Source organism: Triturus cristatus, chromosome 11 (assembly GCF_964204655.1).
Source record: "Triturus cristatus chromosome 11, aTriCri1.1, whole genome shotgun sequence".
NCBI lineage: Eukaryota > Metazoa > Chordata > Amphibia > Caudata > Salamandridae > Triturus > Triturus cristatus.
This window is the reverse complement of record NC_140594.1, coordinates 1,110,717,188-1,110,743,279: the sequence shown is the minus strand read 5'-3', so window position 1 is coordinate 1,110,743,279 and position 26,092 is coordinate 1,110,717,188. Positions and strand designations below refer to the sequence as shown.

General features: G+C 46.2%; 1 protein-coding gene across 1 annotated transcript in view; it reads left to right on the top strand.

The window, feature by feature from the left end:
• The first annotated feature begins 14,875 nt into the window (after positions 1 to 14,875).
• The window catches only part of LOC146786100 (uncharacterized), a 161,292-nt gene continuing 150,075 nt past the window's right edge, over positions 14,876 to 26,092 (top strand). The window contains exon 1 of the mRNA XM_085635593.1: positions 14,876 to 14,983. Within this exon, the coding sequence (XP_085491719.1) occupies positions 14,964 to 14,983 (20 nt within the window). The 5' untranslated portion in view covers positions 14,876 to 14,963. The remainder of the gene's footprint in view (positions 14,984 to 26,092) is intronic.

Below are 26,092 nucleotides of genomic sequence, written 5' to 3'. Positions count from 1 at the left end.
AGTGAGAGAGAGATTAAGAGAGTCAGTCAGTCAGTCAGTGAGAGAGAGAGTGAGAGAGTCAGTCAGTGGGAAAGTGAGAGAGTTAGTCAGTCAGTGAGAGAGAGAGTGAGAGAGTCAGTCAGTCAGTGAGAGAGAGAGTCAGTCAGTCAGTGAGAGAGTACGAGAGTCAGTCAGTCAGTGAGAGAGTCAGTCAGTCAGCGAGAGAGTCAGTCAGTCAGTGGGAGAGAGAGTGAGAGTCAGTCAGTCAGTTAGTCAGTGAGAGAGAGTGAGAGAGTCAGTCAGTCAGTGAATCAGTCAGTCAGTGAGAGAGTCAGTCAGTCAGTCAGTGAGAGTCAGTCAGTCAGTCAGTGAGAGAGTCAGTCAGTCAGAGAGTCAGTGAGAGTCAGTCAGTCAGTGAGAGAATGAGAGAGTCAGTCAGTCAGTGAGAGAGAGATTGAGAGATTCAGTCAGTGAGAGAGAGTGAGAGTCAGTTAGTGAGACAGAGTGAGAGAGTCAGTCAGTGAGAGAGAGAGAGAGAGAGAGAGTCAGTGAGGAAGAGTGAGAGAGTCAGTCAGTGAGTGAGAGAGTTAGTGAGAGAGAGTCAGAGAGTCAGTCAGTGAGAGAGAGTCAGACAGTTAGCCAGTCAGTCAGTGAGAGAGTCAGTCAGTCAGTATGAGATAGTCAGTGAGAGAGTTAGTCAGTCAGTGAGAGAGTCAGTCAGTCAGTGAGTCAGTCGGTCAGTGAGAGTCAGTCAGTGAGAGTGTCAGTCAGTCAGAGAGAGAGAGTGAGAGAGTCAGTCAGTTAGTGAGAGAGTCAGTCAGTCAATGAGAGAGGGAGAGTCAGTAAGTGAGAGAGAGAGAGATTGAGAGAGTGAGTTAGTCAGTCAGTGAGAGAGAGAGAGTGAGTGAGTGAGTCAGTCAGTGAGAGAGAGTCTGTCAGTGACAGAGAGAGTCAGAGATTGAGTCAGTGAGAGAGAGAGAGAGTTAGAGAGTCAGTCAGTGAGAGAGAGAGAGAGTCAGACAGTGAGAAAGTGAGAGTCAGTCAGTGAGAGAGTCAGATAGTCAGTCAGTGAGAGAGTGAGAGAGTCAGTCAGTGAGAGAGAGACAGAGACAGTGAGAGAATGGAAGACCTAGGCTGGACTCTCTGGATCACAGAACGGCGCAGCACCACAAACAATATTTATGGACCATAACTTAATAATCTCCATGCGACTTGGAGTCTCATTGTAACTAGCCCCAGGCAAACCAGTAATATTGCTCAAGAACCGAAGATGAAACAAATACCACTACACCTGGGAAGCAGTGTTGTACTGTCATATACTGTGGGAAAAATAAAGGTACATTTAGACACGGGTAGTCCACAAGGAATACAGAGACAAGTATAACACGAACGACAGCAAACTAGAATGATAAGCGAGAGAGTGGTAACAACTACACATGGAGCGCAGGCTGCTAATTAGTAACCTGATCCACGACGAGGGAGGAATGCAGCTGCCAGTCTGCGCGCCGCTGCTCGCTCCCGAGAGCAAAACGCCGTGGGTGTGAACATTTGAAGAAGAGGTGGGACATGCACCCGCCTTTGGCCATTTGCGTGCTTTCATTATTGAAAGACACACTCAAAGGCCAATCAGATGTGTGGGAGGAGTCCGACCAACACTGAGAGGTTTTGAACCCTCACAAGCAGCCTCCCATAGAGCAGTGCATACGCTCTGCACTAGGCTCGACCTAAAAAAATGATTCTGAATAAAGCAGAATGTTAAAAAACCTTCTGGATAATTACTAATACTCCGCAACCATTGACGTAACTCCATGCATCCGTCTGGCAAAAGTTAAGATACTTGTATAGTGTTGTGATATGCTTTTTTTTAAAGCACCATGGATAACGGATGTGTTTCCGAACTTCTGAGATTCCAAGTTTTACTTTTTAGGTCTGGATGCACATCGCAGCAGTCACCTGACCAGCAGTCTCTGCCCACATGTTGATTTCCTTGAGTACAATATTTGATTGGGCAGAAGGCGTGTGCTTACATTGAAAAACGGTGCTTGTCGTACTTCTGTTGACTCCTGAGGGGAGTTCGATCACCTAAAAATACCTAATGATGTGGCAGTTTGCAATGGGAAGACTCCTTTTCCATGTGGTAATAGAATTAGCTACTAATATTCCTAAAGCCTCATGATATGCTCACTGCGTGCATTAACTACACTGTGGACCATGTTTTTATTGATAGGCTAATCCTATTGGTGAATAGAGGTGTTTAGTAAGGATGTTTCCTCATTCAAAATGGCTGTGTCGTCCACATTATTGCTGCAAAGGCGTCTGTGCAGGCTTTTTTCTTCCCCGTTTACCTTTGTGCTGTGAGGAATAAGCACTTGGTTGTGCCCTTCTATGCTAGTACTCTGACGGACATTCCAGTTGCTGCAGCTCCAACATGCCTCATGCTGATCGTTCCTGCTTCATCAGTGCGCTGTCTTAGTTCGCTCTGCCAACTGCAGCCGTCTGCACACGTGCAGTTTCCGAACCCATGGGAGCCAGATTCACAGTTATTGGGATAGCCTGGACCGCATGGCTCAATTTTAACTATAAATTTGGGAAAATTACAGGTAGGTTAAGAGACCAACAGGCTTAACTACTTTTTAAATGTAAGCAACTATATCTGTTATTTTTTTAAGATTCAACAGTGCTGTTTTTCATTGCGAAATCTCTGCTCCTGTCCTTTTTGCAGGGACAGTGTGCACTCAACTCTTAAACTGTCCCCTCGGTACCCGGCAATTTCTGCTCACTGGTGCAGGCTAAAGATCTGTGTATGTGGTGGGGTGTGATACCCCCCCCCCCCCCCCCAAATGCCAGCAAGCAAAACGAGCAAACATTTTTCTTGAAGGTGTTTTCAGGGAGAGTGGGCTTCTCCCCTGAGAATGTTTTGAAAATTTTAGGGTCAAATTTTCTAAAAAGCCACAGGTCCTGAAACGGCATTCATGAAATATTCCAGTGCTTTCATGGTGGACCAGGGATTAGATCCAATTTTTTTAAATGTAATGTTAGAAATTACTTCCACTATACTAAGGTCAGTGTTATATCTTAATGTAGTGCTGTGTTGAGCTAGTCCTAACGCCTTCAGCTCGTGACACCTCTGCTTCACGTCGCTTCACGGACAGTTAGGTTCAAATGTTGTGGAGCGAATGAGAAACGGTTAGCTGGGACACTGTGTGCATACGTGCAGGTTGGCAGCATCTTCGTGGGACCCACCTGCATTGTTGAATGCGCATGTCTGCCAACGATAGACATAATTTGTTTTTTGGGAATAACATTTTATTAATTTTGCCAAGTACACAGATATATTCACATTTATGTCTGCAGCACCATAGAACACTTTTTAAAACATATACATATGATTGCATTCACAATGTCAACGCTTCTCTGAGTTCTCTCCGTCTTAATGTCAGGTCCACCAGCGGGGATGTGCATAGGGACCCTTTATAACTATTCCACGCCTTCCATATCCTTTCCCACTTTTTAGGGCACCCTCTAATAATGAACACTTCTTTTTCAGCTATCATGCATCTGTCGAGCTCCTGTACCCATATTCGTAGGGATGGTGCCCCCGCCTCCCTCCAGTGGCGTGCTATCTCTCGTTTGATCAAAGTGAAGCCTAGCGTCACCATCTGCTGTTCGATCTCGGTAAGGTCTGTAGCTTCCCATATATTAAGTAGGCCTACCTGAGGCGTGAGGGTCAGCGTTTTCCCCAACGCGGTTTGAAGCTTGGTCGTAACCCCCTCCCATATCGGTTTGATCGCAGGGCATTCCCTAACTACCTGTAAAGGGGATCCCTCAGGAATGTTTTTACCCATCACCTGGCTAGGGCTACTAGCCAGGCAATCCTCATTCTTTTGATGGGGGGGTTCTTGTGGACAGGGGCCCCCTTGGGGTCCACTGGCCTCCCTGACCTCTGGGCCCTGGGCTGACTGAGGCAGGGTAGAGAGAGGCAGGCTACCTGCACCAGACTGGGTCCCACCTTGGAAGGGGCCACTGACATCAGAGGCTCTGCCAGGCCAGGCCTGGCTACCTCTGGGGCAGTTCCTTCACAAGGGGTGAGGTCAGATCCCTGAGGAGGCTGACCTTTTCCTAATGTCTGGGGAGAGGGAGACTTTTCTTCCTCCCCACTACTCTCTGTTTGTGTGGAGTGATCCATAGTTTCAGGCTTCACTACACCTATGTCAGTCTGAGTATGGGCTGAGACCATTACAGCCTTGCCAACCTTTTCAGGGAGGCACTCAGTTTGGGTTTGAGCTGTGACTGTCACAGCTCTGCCAGTCTCTACAGGGAAGTCTGTCTGTGCCTGGGCTGTGGCTACCACTGCCCTTCCAACCTTTCCAGGGAGGAAATCTACTTGGACAGGGGTTGTGGCTGGCACAACCCCACTACCCTCTTTTGAAAGGCCTACCATTTTAGAATGGGTGTCTTGTTCAACTCCAGCCCAAGCTGAGAGTTCCAAGTCATTCCCCAGTAAGCAGTCCACAGGCAAGGTTGGAGACACTGCCACCCTTTTAGGGCCAGTGACACCTCCCCAGCTGAGACATACCTCAGCCATGGGATGACTGTTCTGTTTGCCATCAATGTTAGTTACCTGGTATGAGAAACCAGGCAAAGCTGCTCAGAGGGAACTAGCCTATGGGCCACCATAGTGATGCTAGCTCCAATGTCTCTGTAGGCCTCAGCTTTTCTACCATTGATGTAGGGCTCCTGTCTGTACCTACCCAAAGTGTTGGGACAGGCAGTGAAGTTGGCAAACCCCATGCCACCATCACAGACAAGAGTAGCTGCTGTAGGGGAATTGGCTAAGCCAGGGTCCCCCTGTGTTCCCCAAGAAAACCCAACCAAATTTTTGGGGGCACTCCCACCACCTGGGGGATTACTGTTGACAGTAATAGGTGGTGTGACAGGAGTAGTTGGAGGAACAGTTTTGTTTTTAGCCTTTGGGCAACTGCTGTCAGTTTTCCAATGCCCAGGAGTTTTACACTCATGGCAGTAAGGCTTTTTAACTGTGGTAGAGGAGGGAGCTTGGGACCCACCACCCTGTGTGGAGTTTTGGGGCCCTGAGGAAGATTTCTCTTTTGTTTTATCCCCACCCTTCTCTTGAGGCTTGGTGGTATCTTTCTTTTGGTCACCACCCTGATTTGTAGGCCTAATCCTGGTCCTGACCCATTGATCTACCCTCTTTCCCAATTCTTGGGGAGAGGTCAAATCTGAGTCTACCAGGTGTTGATGGAGAAGCTGGTTCTGACAATTACTAAGGATCTGCTCCCTCATAATCAAGTTGTACAATCCTGTATAGTCCTGCACCTTGCTGCCAGTTAACCAACCTTCCAAAGCCTTAGTGGCACAATCCACAAAATCAGACCAGTCCTGTGTCTGTGTCTTCTGGGTGTCTCTGAACAACAACCTATATTGCTCAGTGGTTAAGCCAAACCCATCTATCAGAGCACTCTTCAGGACTTTGTAATTGTTAGCATCCTCATCACTGACTGTGAGGAGCTTGTCTCTACCTTTGTCAGAAAAGGAGAGCCACAAGATAGCTGCCCACTGACTCTGGGGTACCTGCTGTACTTTGCAGGCTCTCTCCAAAGCAGTCATCCACATGTGGATGTCATCCCCATTCTGATATGGGGGAACTATCTTGCTTAGGTTTCTATGGTCATAAGACCTATCCCTATCTCTAGGGATGTTGCTGTCACCAGTGGGTTCTGACCCACACAATTTTTGCTCTCTGGCCAGAGCAAGCTTCTCCTTGGCAAGGGCAAGTTCTTCCCTCTGAATCCTCAGATTAGCTTCCCTCATTCTGGCTTCATGCTCCTTTCTCTCAGGGGAAGTCATTCCCCTGTGAGAGGAAGCATTAGAGATGCTAGAGACATGGGAGTGGATGGATTCCCTTGAAGGGGATCTGTCCCTCCTGCTTCTCTGTGAAAGCCTACTTGTGGGTCTGTATGGGGGGACCCCATGCAAACTCCCATGTAAACTTAGGTTAGCCTGGCTAAGTCTTCCTACTTGGCCCTGGCTGTCTACCTCTTCATCTGAAGCCCCATCTGACTCCTCTGTGGTGGGTAGACCCTTATCTACAGCTATGGCACCATACTTGGCAGCTCTTTCAGCATCATAGGCCTCCAGAAGCTCCACTAGCTGTCTAAGGGTAGGGTTGGAACCCTGTTTTAATCTCCTGGAGGTACACAGTTGTCTCATCTCCTGGAAAGTAAATGCATCATATCTAGAGGGAATCTGTCTAGGATTCTCCTCTCCTGAGGGAGTATCAGTGTGATCTCCATTCAGGGACATGATTCTAGTGAGGGTGTGGTGTGTGCACCTACCTACACTAGTTGTATCTACTAAACCTTTCTAGTAGTTGTAGTCAGGGTGTGTTACTCCCTTCAACCTACAACCACTAAGTCCAGTAGGACTTAAGTATTATAATCTATGTTATATGTACCTAAACAATATCTGTGTGATCTTTCAATTTAGTATCTCAAGATTACAATGGTATTACAACAGCAAGCTCAGATCCCAACCGCTGCTCACCAATGTGAGAAGTTGGCCTGATGTATGATGTCACTAGTTCTAGTGTACACCTTATATCAGTCTAAATACCCTTATGGTGATTGGTTGTAAAGTCAACCTTATAGACCAGCTATCCTAGTGGTAGCATGGACAAGAGCAGTCTTAGGCTAAACTCTGAATGGCATGTGAAGCCAGCTGTGATACCATATATAATCCCTTGAATACCAAATGAAAGGACACCACAACAGATATATATATATATAAAATAAAGTGTATTTATTCTAGTCAAACCCTCAGCACTCTTTATGAGATTAGAGGTAAGTACAACACAGTCTTATTTAAGCATACATTAAGTCACACAGGTAAGTAATACAGTTAGGCCCTAGGGGCCATGCAAACCATATACTAAGTAAGTGGTATAAGGACCACTGTCACGGAAATAGGATAGGCCTAGGCCTAGGGAATCGCTGGGGCTACACTACACTAGCAACAGTTAGGAAGTGGGAGGCCCACGGGATTCAGGTGCAGAGTGGAAACACTCACGCGTAATGCGTAAAAGTCGATAGAATCACTAGCAGTTAGAAATAAACAGTTTTAGGACACTTCTGGTATAGCTAGAAAGTCGAGACTCGGAAACTAGACCCTAGGATAGTCAATACCCTTGTGAGCACCGAAGTACCCAAGTTACCTAGCCCACAGGCTGCGGGTGCATAGGTGTGAACTTGCGTCGGGTTTCGTCGTGGACTTCTATGGATGCCTGAAGGAAAGTTGCTGACAGGCAGTCAGTGAAGAGTGTCCGGTGGATCCCAAGGCTGGGATCAAGAAGAGAGGAGACCTGCAAGCAGAAGGGACAGAGTCAAGGTCACTAGCCAGTGACCACGTGGAACCAGGAAGGAACCAGGCGATGTCGTGAAGATTGCAGGTGAAGGTGAAGCTTGTCGCTGCAACCACGAGGACCAGGGAACATCGAGGACGACCAGGACCAGGAGGCAAGCTGTCCCACGAAGGCTCTTGCTGTCGGCGGCGTCGAAGTTGGACTAGGACTCACCAAGCCTTGGCAAGCGGAACCCACGAAGAACGGAGGACTTGCTTCTGGTGCAGACCAGGAAGGTCTGGGGTGCTTCTCTTTTTCAAAGAAGCAGGAGCCAGTCTGGAGGAGCCAAACCAGCGGTGAAGATTTCAGGCTGCATCGTCACAAAGGCCACTAGCCAGCGGGCAAGCAACCGGACATACGCGGCAAGCAGGAAAATGCAGAAGGGCCCCACGCAGGACTCGTGGAGTGTGGGGGGGTTGATCTTCGGTGCAGATGGTGCTTGGGGTTGGGGCTTCTCAATCCCCGGTGCACAACTTCGAGGGTGCCTCAGAAGCTGCGCTTGAAGATACTAGCCACTTTTCCCAGTTAGCCGGTCCCACGTCTCTCGTCGCCTCCACGGATCTCAGCACGGCTGTGGATGTGGATCAGGGTCGGAGAAGTCTAGAAGTCAAGGCTCTGGTCGGGCTCTGCAGTCGGTCCCTCGTAGAACTTCAGCAAAGCAAAGGGTAGTCTCTTGATGGTGCCTGTTTGCACAGGGTAGCCACTCCTTGGCCACAAGGGAGATTCTTCAGTCTTCTTCTTTCGTCGAATGTCGAAGGTCCAGAGTTTCTGTTCAAGTTGCAGGTTCAGGATAATCTAATCTCCTGGGGCCCAGCTACCACTCTTATACTAATCTGGGGGGCTGGGTTACCTGCTAGGTCACGCCTTATGGGTGGGACCTGGGAGGGGGGTGGTTACACCCCCTTCCCTTTGTCCAGTTTCGCGCCAGGACTGGGGCTGGAGTGCCCCAGCACCGGTTTGAACTGGACTATGCATGGGACACCTTGTGTGCCCCAGGCATGTCTCATTCCTTTCAGCCCTCCCTGCCCCAATACACTAAAGTCTATCTGGGGAGGTGCTAGCACCTCCCCAAGCAGGAAACCTATTGTCCAAGCCTCCCTGGCCGGGATCACTCCCAGCAGCAGGAGGTCAGACTTGTGTCTGTGGCAGCAGCATCCATTTTGTGATGCTGAGGCTTTGGTTAGAGTTAAACAGCAAAGTAGGATTTTAACATGTCTCTCCCTCTAGAAGGGAGGAATAATATCCTCATCACCAGAAATGGTATGGGGGTATTATTCCAAAGTGTTAGACACCTTACACGACATGTTTTGATAAAGCCAAACCATAGTTACCATAACCGTTTAAGATTATAAGGCACTTTAAGAGTATATGGTAGGCTATATCATAGAACAGCTATAAGGACATGGTTCCGAAAGCTGCAGACAGGCTCAGCTCATGCTAGAGCACCATCTCACATGTTACCAAGCACTCTGCCTCCAGGATTGTTAAGGCCTGCCATAGGAGTGGCTGATAGGTACACATGTGTCTATTTTAAAGGTAGACATAGGTATACTATATCTAAGCAAGGGGTGATTACACGACCTTGCCCCAGCTGAGTGATCAGCCAGTTGTGTCTGATTGGAAGGCCAGACCAGGGGTGGCATAATACATGCTGCAGCCCCTGGGAGGCCTAGGGTACACCTATGCCCTGGGTACCTAGGGTACACTGTACAGGGTCCAATAAGGTGATCCTTACCAATTGGTTATGTACCTAGGGTACATGGAGTCCATTTTAAAGAGAGAGCAGACAGCCTGAGACCCTGAATGGCAGGATCTCAGGCCAACTAAAGTCGAAAAACCAGCTAGACACTAGGCAAAAAGTTGGGGGTAACCATAGTCAGATATCCACCTTCCTACAGTAGGTTCCCCTCAGTTCCTCAAAACTGAGGATGGCACCCTTTTTTATCATATCACCAACCTTTGAGATGCCAATCAGGTCCCATTTGTCGAATCCTGGCTGGAAACAGAGGGTACCGAGTCCTTGGGTCTGCCACAGTGGCGCCGCTTTTGTGAGCGTATTCGCCCATCCCAGGTGGGAATTTGCCCGACGCCAAATGCTGATTGTATGGGCCATTGGGCCTATAAATGCCTGTTTCCTGCCCTTGGAGTACAACGCTCCCAGATACCCTGCACGTCCTGTTTGGTATTTATCTAATGTGAACGCCGGGTCATGGGGAGGTCGGTACATCCAGTGATTTACCACCACCAGCTGCGAGGCCCAATAATATAACTTCAGGTCCGGCAGGGCTATACCGCCATCGTACCATCCTCTGGTAAGTTTCCCCATCGATATCCTGGGGGCCCCTCCGTTCCACAGTAACGTACAAACCTCACCCTCTACCGCCGTAAAATAGGCATCTGGAACTGTGTTTGGGCAGTTTTGAAGGATGTACAAGAATCGCGGAAGAGCAAGCATTTTGAAGAGGGCTGCTCGGCCCACCAGGGAAAGCGGCAGGGACCGCCAATGTTCGACATCAGACTTCAGCCGGGCCAGCGGGGGGGGGGACAGATTGTGGCTGTAAAACAGAGCCGGGCTTGCCGTAACGTATACTCCCAGGTATCGAAATCCATCTTCTGGCACCTCCAGCTTACAGTTAGCCGGTAGGGGAGGGACCCTTCCGTGGAGCATATACAGTATGGATTTGGTCCAGTTGATGGCGTATCCGGAATACCTACCAAAGTTAGTGAATATATCTAACACCACTCTGATGGACTGATAGGGGGAGGCAAGATATAGTGGGATATCATCTGCGTTCAGTGATATTTTATCCACTAAATCCGGTGCCCACTGCAACCCTCTTACCATTACATCCCGCCGAATCCATGCCGCCAGTGGCTCGAGCATGAGGGAGAATATTAGCGGCGAGAGTGGGCAGCCCTGCCGGGTTCCTCTTCTTAGCTGGAAGGCCCTGGAAGTATGATTATTAACCCGTATTTGGCCCCATATGTCTTCATAGAGTAGTTGCACCCATTTTAGAAACTTAGGACCGAATCCGAAGCGCACTAGTACCTCAAATAGATATGGCCATTCTATGGGGTCAAAAGCCATGGAGGCATCTAATGATAGGATCGCCGCATCTTCCTCTAAGAGGCTTTTCCGGGCCAGAACGTTTTGAAGACGACTGATATTTAATGTCGTATTCCTCCCTGGCATAAAGCCAGACTGGTCAGGGTGTACCAGAGAAGAGATGACCGCGACCAACCTGGTGGCCAGTACTTTCGCCAGAATCTTGGCTTCTACAACGATAGACATAATTTAATGCACATGTCAGCTGTGAACGCGCAGGCTCAGCAAACATTTTATTTTGCACGACGTGTCCCTAGCTTAGTCAGGCTGTGCAAAACAAGCCCCACCGGTGACAGGCACAACTTCATCATAAGTAAAGGCAGCACAAATATAAGCGATTCACCACAGAAAAGAAAGGATTTCCCAATAGCATATAATGCAACGAATGCCAAACGGTGGGCGTACTTGAAGCTCATAGAGCAGATACTGCATGTCTCGAAAGAGACAGCACATGTGGTGCCTAGGCTTGACTAAAAAGCTCGATGATACAGCCAGCATTGACTGCGTCATAGCTTTTATGTTTTTTATTTTCAACCATGCTGTACTGAAGCCAGCTCTACTGTACAATACGGTTAAAAGAAAATGTCAAAGTCAATAGTTCTTGCATAGGCGAACCCACCATGAAAATGCCGGTGGTGAGGAAACTTGGGTAGCCCTACAGGGCTCCCTGTTGCCTCTGTGCACCAGGTGCATGCAGGGAGGCAGCTTGTGTGCCCCCTGTCTGTATGCATCCCCAATTGCTGGACGTCATGCACTTTACAGTCTATGCCGTGCTGGAATGCACTGTGGCTGGCCATGGCGCTGCCTTTCTAATGCTCTCCTCTGAGCCTTTGAAAGGCAGCACCGTGAGCCATCCACCGCAGGAACGCCTGCCAGATTGTAACTTGGAATCCGGTGGGCAGTGTGTGGACGGCTTTGGCGGTCCTGAAGCGGGACAGCCCGCTCCAGGACCACCAAAGACGTAATCTGGCCCTTAGTCAAACAACACGCATGCACATATAAATATCCTCTTTATTAGGAGAACATGTTAAAACATTTGCCACAAAACTGTATGTGACAATCAGACCCTTTGCGAATATGGTCCATATTACAAGTTAATGTTCATAAAATAGCCTAAAAAGTTTGAAAGTGTACTGTGTGCATCTTACCTGACCAACTGAACTATTACTGGATTAATGATTAATAGTTAATAAGTCTCAACCCTGATGTCGGAAAAAGTGTGAAAAAACTCAGTTTCGTTCAATTCTTTACCACTGCTGCACTGATATTTGAGGGACATCATTGCAACCCAAGCTCTGCATCCTGTTGTGCCCAAATGCAAAATCTACTTAATCTAAGGGGCATCTCACTTGCTTGTACCTTCTCTGTAATCTCAGGAATAACTTTTCTTCTTGACCCACACACCTGTGTCTCCAGAGTAACTTGAGGGCCAGCTCTGCAGCCAAGTAGTGAGTGCAGCATTTCTGTAACCTGAGGCCAGCCATTCTGTATTGTCTGTTGGTCAGTAGAACTTGTTTAATTGCTCTGATGTTTGAAATGCACACCTGCAACATGTTTAACCCAGGGGGCAGTTCCACGATTGATGTAACATCTCTGTAATCTGGGGGATGCCTATTCAAGGTGCCTGTAACACATGGCGCAATCAAGCACCTTGCAAGTTGAGTGTTGAACTTGTAACCAGGTATATTGCAAGCTTCGAGAAATCTACTAGCCCACTCACTATGGCGAGTAGAAACTACTGGCCTAGTCTTGTGAGAGAGCTCAAGATAGGAAAGAACAGGTGTTCTGTTCATTCAGAAGGTAAAGATGCCTTTAAATCTTGTTTTTATCTTATCACGTGTGTGTTGAACTGTGGTACGGGCAGCTTGAAATGAAAGGCTGTAGGATGTCAGTTTTTTTCTAACACAACATTTAAATAGCTTGTAAGTGAACCATACACATATTTCAAAATATATTTCAGTAGTTTGGAAAGCACAGCACATTTTTTGTACTTCTGAATGTGATGGAAACAAAGATTTTAATAGGATCTAAACAAATCAGAACAGTTTACTTTGTGATGTGCAAATGGTAAATATTTGCTGAAACCCGATTTCCGCACATTATCGTTTGTACTCTGTATAGTTTTATCAGTAAAACTGCACGTCAGTGGGAAAGCTTGTGACCATTTCAATGGAAATGTGCTCTCTGTAAATGGCAGTGCACTCCCACATCATGATTTAGTCATGTATTTATTAAAAGTGAGAGTTTCTAAACATGAATTGAGAAACACTCCTGTCCCCTCTCTGATGATAATGCTATCAGTGAACTAAGAGGAAAGTCAGGTTTCAGGTGTACCCTATACGTAGGCTACATTTTTATTTTACATGGAGCAAACATATAGGTGCCGATTTCGATCCGGTAAAAAAATTCCCCGTACGACTCGTATCCGGTCTTTTTACCGTACGAATCGTACAAGTGCCGTACAAACTGCCAATTACGATTCGCATGGGAAAAAGTCCATACGAATCGCATTGGGAATCATTCCCCACACGTCCTCGGGTCGGAAAATGTGTCCGACACGTCCACGGACGATTTACCGTACAAATGTGAAAAGTGAAGTCCGACCGCGGAATTACGATCCATCCCGTGCGTCCGATGTTACAACCGGATGGAAAAAACACCGTCCGCACCGAACTCCCATAGCAACCATGGAGACATGTGCCCGTATCCGCGCCCAACACTCCCCCCAGCCCTCCTATGTACGAGTCGAATCCCCCCCTCCCGGCCCCCGTATGTACGCGCCGACCCCCCCCAGCCCCTGTATGTATGCGCCGATCCCCCCCAGCCCCCGTATGTACGCGCCGACCCCCCCAGCCCCCGTACATTCGAGTCGTACCCCCCCGTGTATGTACACCCGTGTACGTGTCGTACCCCCCGTGTATGTACACCCGTGTACGTGTCGTACCCCCGTGTATGTACACCCGTGTACGTTCGAGTCGTACCCCCACCCGTGTATGTACGGTGCGTACCCCCAGCGGGGGTACGACTCGAACGTACACGGGTGTACATACGGGGCGGGGTACGACTCGAACGTACACGGGTGTACATACACGGGGGGTTCGACACGTACACGGGTGTACATACGCGGGGGGGGGTACGACTCGTACGTACACGGGTGTACATACGGGGGGGTACGACTCGAACGTACACGGGTGTACATACACGGGGGGTTCGACACGTACACGGGTGTACATACACGGGGGGGTACGACTCGAATGTACACGGGTGTACATACGGGGGGGTACGACTCGAACGTACACGGGTGTACATACACAGGGGGGGGTACGACTCGAACGTACGGGGGCTGGGGGGGGGTCGGCGCGTACATACGGGGCTGGGGGGGGTCGGCGCGTACATACGGGGGCTGGGGGGGGGTACGGCGCGTACCGGGCCACCTACTCTGGTCGTTTCGCGCCGTACTTCGCTTTTCCGGCACTTTTTGGGTGCCGTGAAAATATTGCCGTCCGGACTGCTGTCGGTTCGAATTGTAATTCCTGGGTCGTGAAACGCTGCCTGAAAGCGTCCCGACGTCACGTCGCAGCATTCCCGGATCACATTCGTATGTATATTTTCGTCGGTCGGTGTTTTTTACGATTGGTACGGAAATGGTGTTTCCGTGCGAATCGTAATTCCATGTTTGTAAAGTTTTACAACCGGGTACGAGTCGGACGGAGAAAACGCTCCGACCGACGGTTCGTACCCGGTTTTTACCGGATTGTAATCGGCACCTTAGTCTGTTGAATCAGACAAAGGAGTTTTTCTACAGCAGAAATGTTAAAATTCCATATTTTAAGGTGCTCTTATATGTGAAAATGATGCAAAGGAAACTCGGAGGAATAAAATACTTGCCTAGGATCACACAATTTGAGCGCAGTTTATGGGTCATGTGCATTAAAGTTACATTGAGAGATTATTTAACTCACTAGTCGTGTAGGTCTGGTAACATTGTTATGATTTTTTCGAGGCCTGTGTATGCACTGTATACATACTTTACACATTACCTTTGATTTAATCTTGACTGCTTTGAGTCACGTTACCAGGGCTTGAGCACAAGTTTATTTAATTTGTGTGTAATCTACTTTCCTACAGATACTTTCACTAGGACAGAGCTTGATCCCAAGACACTGACAGGTCTCAAGGCACCTCGCCCTTCCCTGGCACCGCCCAGCGCCTCTTGTTTCTGGAGTAATTCAGCCACCCTCCTGGCAGCCCTTACTGCCAGGTGCAACCGCCCAGTCTTGCAGGAGTTGGAAAAGGCTTGCCTAGGTGAGATGCAGCTGCTACATGCTCTCCTGCTCACATTGGTGGGTGCTCTCCTTATCGCCTGGCTTCGTAAACTGCGATGCATTGGACAACACCTCCCGCCTGGACCCCGTCCGCTTCCCTTCATTGGAAACCTGTGGGAACTGAGTTTCCAGCTCCATGACGGGACCCTCGCCAGGGTAAAGTATTGGTTCTTTTTAGAAGTTTTAGTTGTTAACGCTTTGCTGATTCTGAGGAAGTTGTGTCATATATGACCTATATGATGCCTATATATGTGGTACTGTATCTGTGTATTTCAATATTTAAAGGTCACAAAACAAAATATAACAATGGCGGACCATAGATACTGCACCTCACTGTAAGTTTCAACACATTAGGGTCCCGTGATGCACTACTATTCCTGTACCTGCCGTTGTTTGGTACCACTGTCCAGCAGAAACGGAAAGCACAAATGGAAAGGTGCGCCCGGGAAAGAATTCTAGTCCATAAAGATCCACAAGATATCTGTTTTATTCCTTGTTTGCTTTAAATCCATATATCTACAAAAGCATCCAGCCAACGTGTTTCGTTCACAGTATGTCTCATGAACTTCATCAGGGCTCATATGCGTTGAATTCAAATAGTCACATCTCTTTTTACATCGGTGCAATCGATGTAAAATTCAAAATGAGTTACATCCTTCTTGTACACGGGAGTCCAAATATAATTCCAAAGTGTTTTCCGTTAGTACGGTGTTGGGGATACAATAAGCCCAGTTCTGATACCTTAATATGTATCTCAGCCATCCCCAAGGAATAAAAAAGTTAAACAGTTGTTTGCAATTTTAAAATGTACTTATTTGCACTTTGCACTTTTATGGTCATTTGACGGAAATAAAGTATTTTTGATATTGGATCTTTCGACAAAAATCATTGTATGATGGATGTTGTGTGTGCATGTCCGTAACAGGAATACTTTGGTGGCTGGTGGCCAATCAGTATATTTAGATTTGGTTTCACTTTGTTGGTGTTTCTGGCATACACTATATAATTTTAATATTTAAGAGGTGTATCTAGCAACCAGATCCGGTGAACAAAAAGAGACCTAGAACTAGACACATTTAACCCAAAGTTGTTCTGTAAGGAGTAAGTGTTACCTTTATTTCATACTTGAGGGTCATGAACTATGCACCTTAGGTCACCTCTTTTTAGGTCTGTCTGTAAGAGCTTATGTCATCAACACTCACAGATACAGAGGGTTGGCTGTGAGTCACCCCTATCAGCCACTGATTCTTAGGGCCCGATTCACAGAACTAACTTAAGACAAAATCCTAAACTTACTACCATTTTGGTATTCACAGAATGCACTTACTGCTTTTGGTATTCACAGAATGCACTTACTACTTTTGGTATTCACAGAATGGATTTACGACTACTAACTTTACGTCTGCACTCGGGCCGGAAATTCCGGCCCGGAGGCGGAGTTTCCGGCCCGGAGGCAGAGTTTCCAGCCCGGAGGCAGAGCTTCCGGCCCGGGGGCGGAGTTTCCGGCCCGGAGGCGGGGCTTCCGCCCCGGAGGCTGGGCTTCCAGGCCGGAGGCAGAGCTTCCGGCCCGGAGGTGGAGATTTTGGCCATGGCTAAATCTCTACCACTGGCCGGAATCCCCACCTCCGGGCCGTAAGCTCTGCCTCCGGCCCGGAAGCCCCGCCTCCGGGCCGGAAACTCCGCCTCCAGGCCAGAAGCTCCGCCTCCGGGCCGGAATTTCCGGCCCGAGTGCGGACGTAAAGTTAGTAGTCGTAAATCCATTCTGTGAATACCAAAAGTAGTAAGTGCATTCTGTGAATACCAAAAGTAGTAAGTGCATGCTGTGAATACCAAAAGTAGTAAGTGCATTCTGTGAATACCAAAAGTAGTAAGTGCATGCTGTGAATACCAAAAGTAGTAAGTTTAGGATTTTGTCTTAAGTTAATTCTGTGAATCGGGCCCTTAGATTTCACATTGTGAAACAGCTCACAGGAGTGCTGTGCAATTACAAATTTTGCAGTGTTGGGTGGCAAGGCAGTCTGTCATCAGCAGGGCACATGATGCAGGGTAAGACCATACAGCAGTTGAAATTTGTGTGATTCAAAGCTCTAATCTCAGGACAGATACCCCACTGCCCATGCCTTTGTCCTGTTTACTCACTTCTTTAAAATACTCCATTTTTGAGGATAAGTGACAATTCAAATGTAGGCAACAGCACCACTCTGTGGTCCAACCTCAAGCCATCATAGGTTTGCGACTGAATCCTGACATGGCTCCCTCCTTGACCGGAAAGAGGCGTCACCATTAGTTAGTTACATCTTGAACATAGGTTTAGTGATACTTCTTTTTAAAAGTCAAAAATCTATTGTTGCTCTTTTGAGTCTTTTGTTGGTGCAATACGCATTACATCCAGCCTGTTACAAATTATAGTAATTTAAACAATCTAGACCCAGATTTCAGCATTACAGGTCTTGTTTTCTATATGACCATGGCTACAGGTGTTGTTTTTAATACGACTGTAGACAGGGCCCTGGTGATGAGTTGTGTGTGTGTGAGGGGTTAAAAATAAATGAGTTTAAAAGTACATGCTGTAGAGTTCCTTGTGTGTCCAGCAGTTTTCAGCCAACAATACAAATGTCAAGATAACTCTGGTGATGAATGTCCCTGCTGGAGAGAGACAAGTTTGTCTACTTGCAGTTCTGACTCATCATTAAGTAGCGCAGAGGATTAATATGCCTGCTGTAAAGGAGATGTACCATGGAGATCACAGAACTGAATGTTATGTGGATAGCTCAGTGGGTTACTGCTCCTGTCTCAGAAATCCTTCTGTTACGTGCATTTCATATGTTACTGTTGCACAGTGACTTATGCACTGTCATGAAAGGGCTGCATGCAAACTGCATGGTATGTTAGAACACTGTTTTTTGCTCAGTCTTTCATTATCCTAATGTTCCTTAAAAGGGTTCATTTGGGTAGAAATACATTCTTGTTAGTGAAGCCAAACCCAACCACTGTGGTATGTTTTAAATCCTGAGTTTGTGCTTCTCCAGACTGAACAATCTTAAAATATACTGCCTACCAGTAAGGATGAAGTGATTTCTACACCGTGCAATCCTCTTTGCCTTATGTAACATTTCTTCCTTATCTTATGTAACATTTCTCATTGTCTTATGTATCATTTCCTCATTGTCTCATGTAACTGTTCCGCAATGTCTTATGTAACTTTTCCTCATTGTCTTATGTAACATGTCCTATAGATTGATTTATACATGTATGATTCATTGTCTCTGTATAATGCGTCTGATGTAAAGTGCTCTGACACCCTACACTGGCACGAGTAGCGCTATAAAACAAATGAAATGTATGTGAGAGAGAGGCTATTGTGAAATAAGTGGCACTGTTGGAGGGTGGTAGTGAGGGAATCTATGGAGAAGTTCATTGAGGGGGGAGAGAGGGATGGGTGGCACTCCAAAAAAGGTTCTCGCACTGGGCGCTACCAGTGCTAATACCAACCCTGATTGTAGCCTCAAGTAGTCGGGCATGAATTACACTTACACCAAACGGGGGTGACATGGTGAGCAAAAGAACGATGGATTCAACCCAGATCTCTTGACTGGGGGTGAGTGGTTGAAAAGTTTCAGCACTCCGCCCATCATCTCGTTGTATTTGCAACAAACAACAAAGGCTAAAAAAGTGGGCTGATCAATATGTTAATAACATTTACAACAACCAAAGGCTGAGAGTGGTTACCCATTGCGCCTCTTTGATGTATTGGTAGTATAATCTCTGCAAGGCAACCAAAGCTGTCTCTTCCTAGATCTATTCTAAAACAAGCATTGGCAAAGGCAATAGTTCAGGCTATTTTACAAACAAAAGCGATTCTAATTTAATAGGCACGTTTGTTGTGTGTGGTTGTGTCGATGGGTGAAACGGTGTGTGTGAATGGCCGGCTGGGTGAATGAGTGCTTGGATGGATGAATCAGTACATTACTGAGTGCATGGATACATTAAGGTGAGTGGGTTCATGTGAATGGTGGAATAAGTTAGTCCGTTGACTAATGGGTAGTTTAACTGGTGATGCACAAATTAATTAATGAGTGAGTGCATGGACACTGGCAGAAGGTTACACTAACATTATAGGTTGGGGCCTCAGACAGGTGTAGTGATAATATATTAAAAGTACCAATAATTTACTAGTATTATTCCACTGCAGTAATTACACCAGAGGTAGGTATCATTGTGCTAGGAATGCCTGCAAGAAATAAATAGGTACCGCCATCATGCTAGTGCACGTATTATACCAGGAATGCCCACTACATTTCAAGAATTACCACCGTTATACAAGTTCATGTTTGCATCATCACTTAGTAATCATCAGTGGACGTTGAGATTTTCACAATGGCTCACTAATTCCAGATCCTGACTTATATTTGCATCATTACTCATTAATATCACCACAGTAAATCTGAAAACATATCAACAAAAGTGTCACATTTGCAAAATCTACAATAAGACATTTTAATATGTAAATAATATTTAAAGTTTGGAGGAGTGGGTAAATTCCATAAATTGACAATTCAACCGCTCTGCCAAGTTAGCACTTTCTGTACGCCATTCAAAGGTTGGCAAACTGCAGGGATTGTGCCGGCCGAACTCAGCGAGCTCTGCTGGTTCAGATCCTTGCACTGCTGGCGTGTTAACACTACTAGACAGCCAGTTCATAGTGACAATTGGGATGATAGAGATGATCATAGGGCATTGTGGTCTTGAGCAGGGAAATCAATAGATGTGCAGGGAGAAACGTCCGAGCATGTCAGCGCCAATGATTGTTTGATTTTCAAAAACAAACTCCCGCTTAAAAAAATTAGCAATTTAAAAACAAACAAAAATAGAAAGCATGGCCAAAACAACATGGCATCCACTTAGCCTTTCCAGCAGCCTATAGTAGAGCTGCCTTAAAATAGCCTCAGGGTGTTACTAGAGGCCACTGCAAAACTAGCGGAAATGGTGCAGTGCCTTAGGTCATTACTAGAGGCCGCTCTAAAGTCAAAAGAAAAATAAATGGCGACAGACACAATATTTGCACAGACAAACAATCTTAGTACAATTTGTAGAAATCAATTCTATTGAACTCTTCTTCAGGAAAATTGATGTGCCCGTGCTCCACATACATTCTATGCCTACCGAGTGCATCCGATGTGTACAGGAAGCCTAGACATCAGTTCTGCCCCTGGTGTAGTTGTGTTTTGCTGCAGTAGCTTCAGTGTACTCCCTGTTGCTTCATGCCAGCCCTCACTTCTGGGTAGGCCTTCATATTTGGCACTCTGCACACATCTACCTCCTGAATAAAATTCTAAGAATATAAAAAACACAAGGGTGAAAAAATCAAGATTGCAAAAGTCCAGGTCTGTCAAAACCAAATATTTAAGAAACCCAGGATGTAAAAAGTCAACGATGGACAAAAAAGAGGGCTGAAAAAAACAAGGATGTGAACAGTCCAGGCATCATGGTATAGCCCCACTTTTTCCTCGAAAACCACGAATACCTTTTAAACTTTCATATGCAATGTGTGAACGTTTCACAGATGTTGAAAAAACAATAAAGAGAATTTGACAAAAAGAAACTTTTTAAAGTTCATGGTTTCTTTCTTATTTTGATTTAAAATAGATGAGATAATAGTGGTTATGACCGCAGATAATGGAAGAATCTTTTCACGGTCAAGGATTTCACATTCATGGTATTATCAAGATAAGCAATCTGCAACAATATTTTGAAATTCTGGAATAAAATAGATCTTGAAATCATATTAGCGTAAAAAGAAGGTCCATCTAGTTCCACTACTGCTTCTACATTCTGTTTGTTGGAGATCTTGTAAAAATACAAAATTGTCTGTTCTGACATTTGATTTTGGGCTCCTAATAAAAATGAGTCCACTCTTTAAATACTTCTATCATTTACTAACACTGAATAATTTATTTCTGCTTTAGTAAAAATCCGTGATTAAAAGGTGATGAGAAGATGTTCTTCCTTCCTGTAGTCATCAACGAACACATTGATTTTAAAGCTTGGTCTGAAGCATTTGCTTCCAAAATTGAAGACTTGAAGGTTGAAGAGATCCAGTGCTTTAATTAATTTATTCTTTAATACTTTAAAGCTCTTGTTAGTACAGCAGTCCAACTGAACTTTCTAACTTTTAAAAAATAAATCAGTTTTAACAGTAACTACGTCCATGTATTTTTTTTTAATTCTGTTGTAATTCCAAGATGATATTCAGTTTCTTTAATTGAAATAGGAGCCTTCCATTGTAAAATAGCTTCTCCCTAATGTTTATCAATTGCTAACCCTTCTGTAGGCAGGAAAAATCCAACTAAGCCATAGGAGTCTGATCAAAAGAACATTTTACAGGTTTAACCAGGAGTTTTTGTTAGACTTATTGTTACTGAAAGTGCTGCTAATTAGGTTGATGCTGAATATACCAGCCCTCTAATGACAGTACATTGCACTGCACCTTTTCTAGAATTATGTAATTAATAGAGAGAGAAGTTAAGGATTACTGTGCCTGTAGGCAAGTATGTACTAATACACTTATCTCTTTTTATGTGCCAGCAAGGTGGTGCAACAAATTAATTGCTTACTCTTGCAATTATTCTGATGTGGATAATCTGAGGATCATTAAATTGGGTAACAGCCGTGCCTGTTCTTTATTGGCGCTCAGCTAGGTATTACCTGTCTGAAACTCAGTAGGTCAGCAGGCACAGTGCTCAATTTAAACAGAAGAAGATAATGGACGGAGCGCTGAAACTTTTCAGACACTCACCCCCAGTCAGAGATCTGGGATGAATCCAGTGGCGGCTCCTCCATAGGGGCGTTTGGGCGCCGCCCCCCTGCTTTCTCGCAGTGCGAGAAGGCAGAAACATAAATGGTAATAACTACCATTTATGTTTCTGCCTTCTCGCACTGCGAGAAAGCAGAAGTGCCTGATCGGGGGTGGGCGGTCCTGCTTGAGGGCAGGGGGGAGTGGCTTGCCCACTGTTGTGCATAGGGACTGTTTGGTCCCCCCTGGGGCCGATCAAACAGTCCGTATGTGCAACAGTGGGCAAGCCACTCCCCCCATGCCCTCGAGCAGCACCGCCCACGGCGCCCACTCTACATAGTGAAAATGGTCCCGGCTGGGGCGCTCTCCACTGCGCCTCAGCGTTGTGATTGGCAGAGCGGAGGCAGGGAGGCTGCCTTTCATTGATGACGACATGACGACGAGAGCTTCAGGACGGCGGGAGCGGCAGTTTGGACGCATCCAGAAGCTGCGGTGTTGCAGGACGGAGCGGGAGTAGAAACGCATCCAGAAGATGTTGCAGGACGAGGATGGTAAGTTTTATAATATTCTTTAATTTACCCACCCGCCTCCACCCCCCGTGACGACCCCCACCCCCATCATGCCGGCCGTTACTGTGAAGTTATGAATGTACAAAACTATTTTAGGCCCTCCTTAGGCCTAAAATAGTTATGCACATTCATTACTATTTTAGACCCTCCGGTGCCGTATCAATGCCAGTCAGGGCCGGCTTTAGGGCGGTGCGATCGGTGCCACCGCACCGGCTGTGTGCTGGAATCCTGGGGGCGCCGTGTTTGAAAGTTTATTATGCCTTTGAAGCACCTGCTGCAGCGTTTCTTTCACCCCGCAATTACCAGGGCTCACATAAATGTCAAGATAACTTGTGTGATTAATTATCTTCCTGGAGAGAGAGATCAGCATTTTGTATAGTTGTGGTTTTGACTTAGGTGAACTTAGTGCAGAGGGTTAATATGCCTGCTGCAGAGAACGTGTACCATGTAGATTACAGATGTAAACAGATCAGCAGGTTACTTGCAATGTATAATTTAAAGTCCTAATATAGAATAGTGAGGTATTAACTTTCATCCTAGAACTGCATACACTCTGCAAAGTACAGAACATTGATCAATGTTGCAAAAAGGGTTAATTTGGCTAGAAATCGATTCTTATTATAAAAGAAAACTCCCAACTATGCTGTTTCTTTTTCGACTCTGAGTTTGTGCTTCTCCACACCAAGCACTCTTAAACTATGCTGCCTACCAGTATGGATGACATGTGACTCCTACACTTTTAGTCCTTTGGCTTACGTAACATTTCCTACACAGTGATTTACACATGTATGATTGAATGTCTGTGTGTAATATGCGTGTGATGCAAAGTGCTCAGACACCCTGCACTGGTATGAGTGGCGCTATATAACTAATTCAATGCATCTGAGAGAGTGTGGTTATGGAGACTTGGTCACTGTTTTCGCCACCCAATCTTTGGCCCTAATGGAGACCTGAGGTGACATATAGTTCATCTTTCTTTGGCAATAAGGTCAGGCGGCTAACGCCAATGTTCCCTATTCTTTTAAAATAATGCAGTCAGGCTAAATGGATGGCACGGGTGCAAGCAGGAATGAAGCACGATATGGGACAGTTTTAAATGTGTTTAATTATTTCAAGTCTACATATCCTACCTACTTTTATAAATATTCTTGCTTTCTGAAATGTGGTTTAACCTGCATCCTTTGGGCCTTTTTTTTTTGTTCTTCAAAATTTCCTTGGCGTGAGGGTCCTGCAGTTCCCCTTTAGTCAATCAGGCTCGCTATGACACAAAACACATTTAGACCCTTTTTTTACGCCCCACCACTTTCAAATGTCACCAGCCACCACTGGATGAATCCATCATCGTTCTTTAGCTCACTTCGCCATCCTAATTTGGACCCAGCCAAATGGAAACCGGTTTTGACCCTGTGCCTCATGGGAACAGTCCAAACCGAACTACCAAGCCAGATCCTCCCTGGACCGGAAATAAGCATCCTGAGACCGGTTTCAGGGTAACACCCCTCATCAGCCGGGCTAGCTTGAATCCAGTGGAAAAAGTGAGCAAGGGACCCACGTCCGAGCGTACCCTGCCAACTTATGGCAAACAAAGCAAAAAACACAAGGAGATGATGGATGGAGCGCTGAAACGTTTCAGAAATTCACCCCCAGTCACAGATCTGGGTTGAATCCATCATCGTTCTTTAGCTCACTTTGCCACCCTTCGTCCTTCCAAAAGATTGACCAGTGTTTACGTTCCCCAGAAAGCAAATTGCCCTTTTGACCTGTCTAGATAACATTTCTGGATCCAGGGATTCCCCCTGATGATTTAGTCTGCTCAGCCGTGCACAGTATTCTGGCCAACGGACCCAAAATGTCCAACACCTTATCTTGACAAAAATCCCATTACTTTGTCTTCATCAGTTTTAGAATCCTTAGAAATCTTACTGAGTAATGTAACCATTTTTGCAACTGTTGAAGGAATCAGTGCCATCTTATATGAGATTTTAAGACATTTTAGTTCTGGTGGCCCGATCCAGCGGATATTTAGTCTTGGATATAATATATCCCTCTACAAATTATGTTGGGAACCACTCAGCAGGGTGTGGATGCTGGAACAGGATGGAGGTCGAACATAGGGTTTCCTTCAGATTCGAGGATATTTTTCTCGGGTTTATGAATCTTTGCTTTGTTGTAAGCATTAGAAGTGTCCTACGTATCATATCCCGTATCATCATAATACAAATCATCTAAAACATAGGTCACCTATATCATCATAAGGTCTTTTTTTAATAATAATTTGCCACCAGCAATATCTCTGTCTTTTTAATACATTTTTCTTCCCATTTGTAAACAACAAACATACCATCATGTGTGTATCAAGAATACGGACATTATCAGGCATTTCTGTCGATGACAGGTAGGTACGAAATAAAACTACAACTATACAAAAGCATAATTACCCCCCCTCGCTCCCACGAGAATCCTACACCCCATGATTTTGATAGTCCTATATTCGGTGCGAGGGCATCACTACATAGTAGTGCATTTGAAGGGACCATCACAAACGGAGGGGTGATGGGATTCGTGCAAGGGCCCCACTAGCCATATCTCGGTTTTGCAAAATCAGGTGCTTTGTTTTTGACATTTTCGTGCCACCCGGGCATTATCAATTATTTATGTATGGTGGTAGCAACAGAGTTGCCAATATCAGAGGCAACCTTTTAAAAAGAAGGGGATACCGCCTTCGTAATGAACCTTTAGACTGAATTGTTTAGAAATTCTCACAAACTTATTTAAAAAATCTATTCCTCAGTCTCTCTCTCTCTCTCTCTCTCTCTCTCTCTCTCTCTCTATATATATATATATATATATATATATATATATATATATATATATATATATATATACACACACACACACACACACACACATATGACTTGCTGTAGTCCGCTGTTTCCGTGCTGCTGAATGAAGGTGTCACATGCTGCCAGGCGTGGCGCCCGGTCGGAATAGACAAATAAAGTTACTCAAACATGAATCACGCGCACTCAGGAGGAGGTGAATAATAGATTTTGGCCCCAGGGACCGCCCATGAAAAAAGGGGGGAGAGAGCCTGAGTGGATCCCCTCCCCAGACCGTTTTCAGCCCTGGGAACTGCAATCCCCTCCCTCCCAAGAAATGGGAGGGAGGCTGCATGGCCCCCCCTCCCAGAGCCATTAGTGCCCCTGGGGAGCCCATCCTCCAGAGCCAGCTATGTCCTGGAGTGCCCATCCCAGGACATTGCTGTTTCATTGCCCGCACTAGTGGCGGCAGGGAAAACTGTGTTTGCTCTCGCTTTGCAGGAGCAATTTTAAAGCTCCCACTGGGCGAGAGCAAAGTGCGGACTTTTCATCTGTTTCCCTGCCCACACTAAAGCGGACAGGGAAACAGATAAAAAAATGGATCCCACCTGCAAGGAGCAGCTTTTGTAGGTTGGTGGGTGGTAGCAATGCTGGCTCCCGCTGGAGGTGGGGAGCCGGCCGGGGCCACAGGGACATTAAGGCTCCCACTGCAGCCCCCAACAACGAGGGGAGTGAGTGCCCTGGGTGGACTCCAGGGCACCCTCTCTTTATTGGCCAGTCCCCGGAGGATGGGATTCCTGGGGCCAAAATCGGCTTATGTAGTGATCAAGGCAGTACGCCGCCGAAACGCGTCTAGGTCGTTGTATGGTTTAAAACTTCTTTATTGTCATCAGTCAGTCTGACTGTTCGCCGCCGTCAGGATTGGAATACAATATGATAGATTCGCCGGGATCTTGCAACTGACCCTCCTCGTTCTGGTGCTCTGTGCATCTCGAAACTTTTGGTATTATTCTCTTGAAAAGAAAGCGCAGAGCCCCCCGAAGCTGACATCCTGTGACTTGATCGCCAGAAGCATCCATCTTCC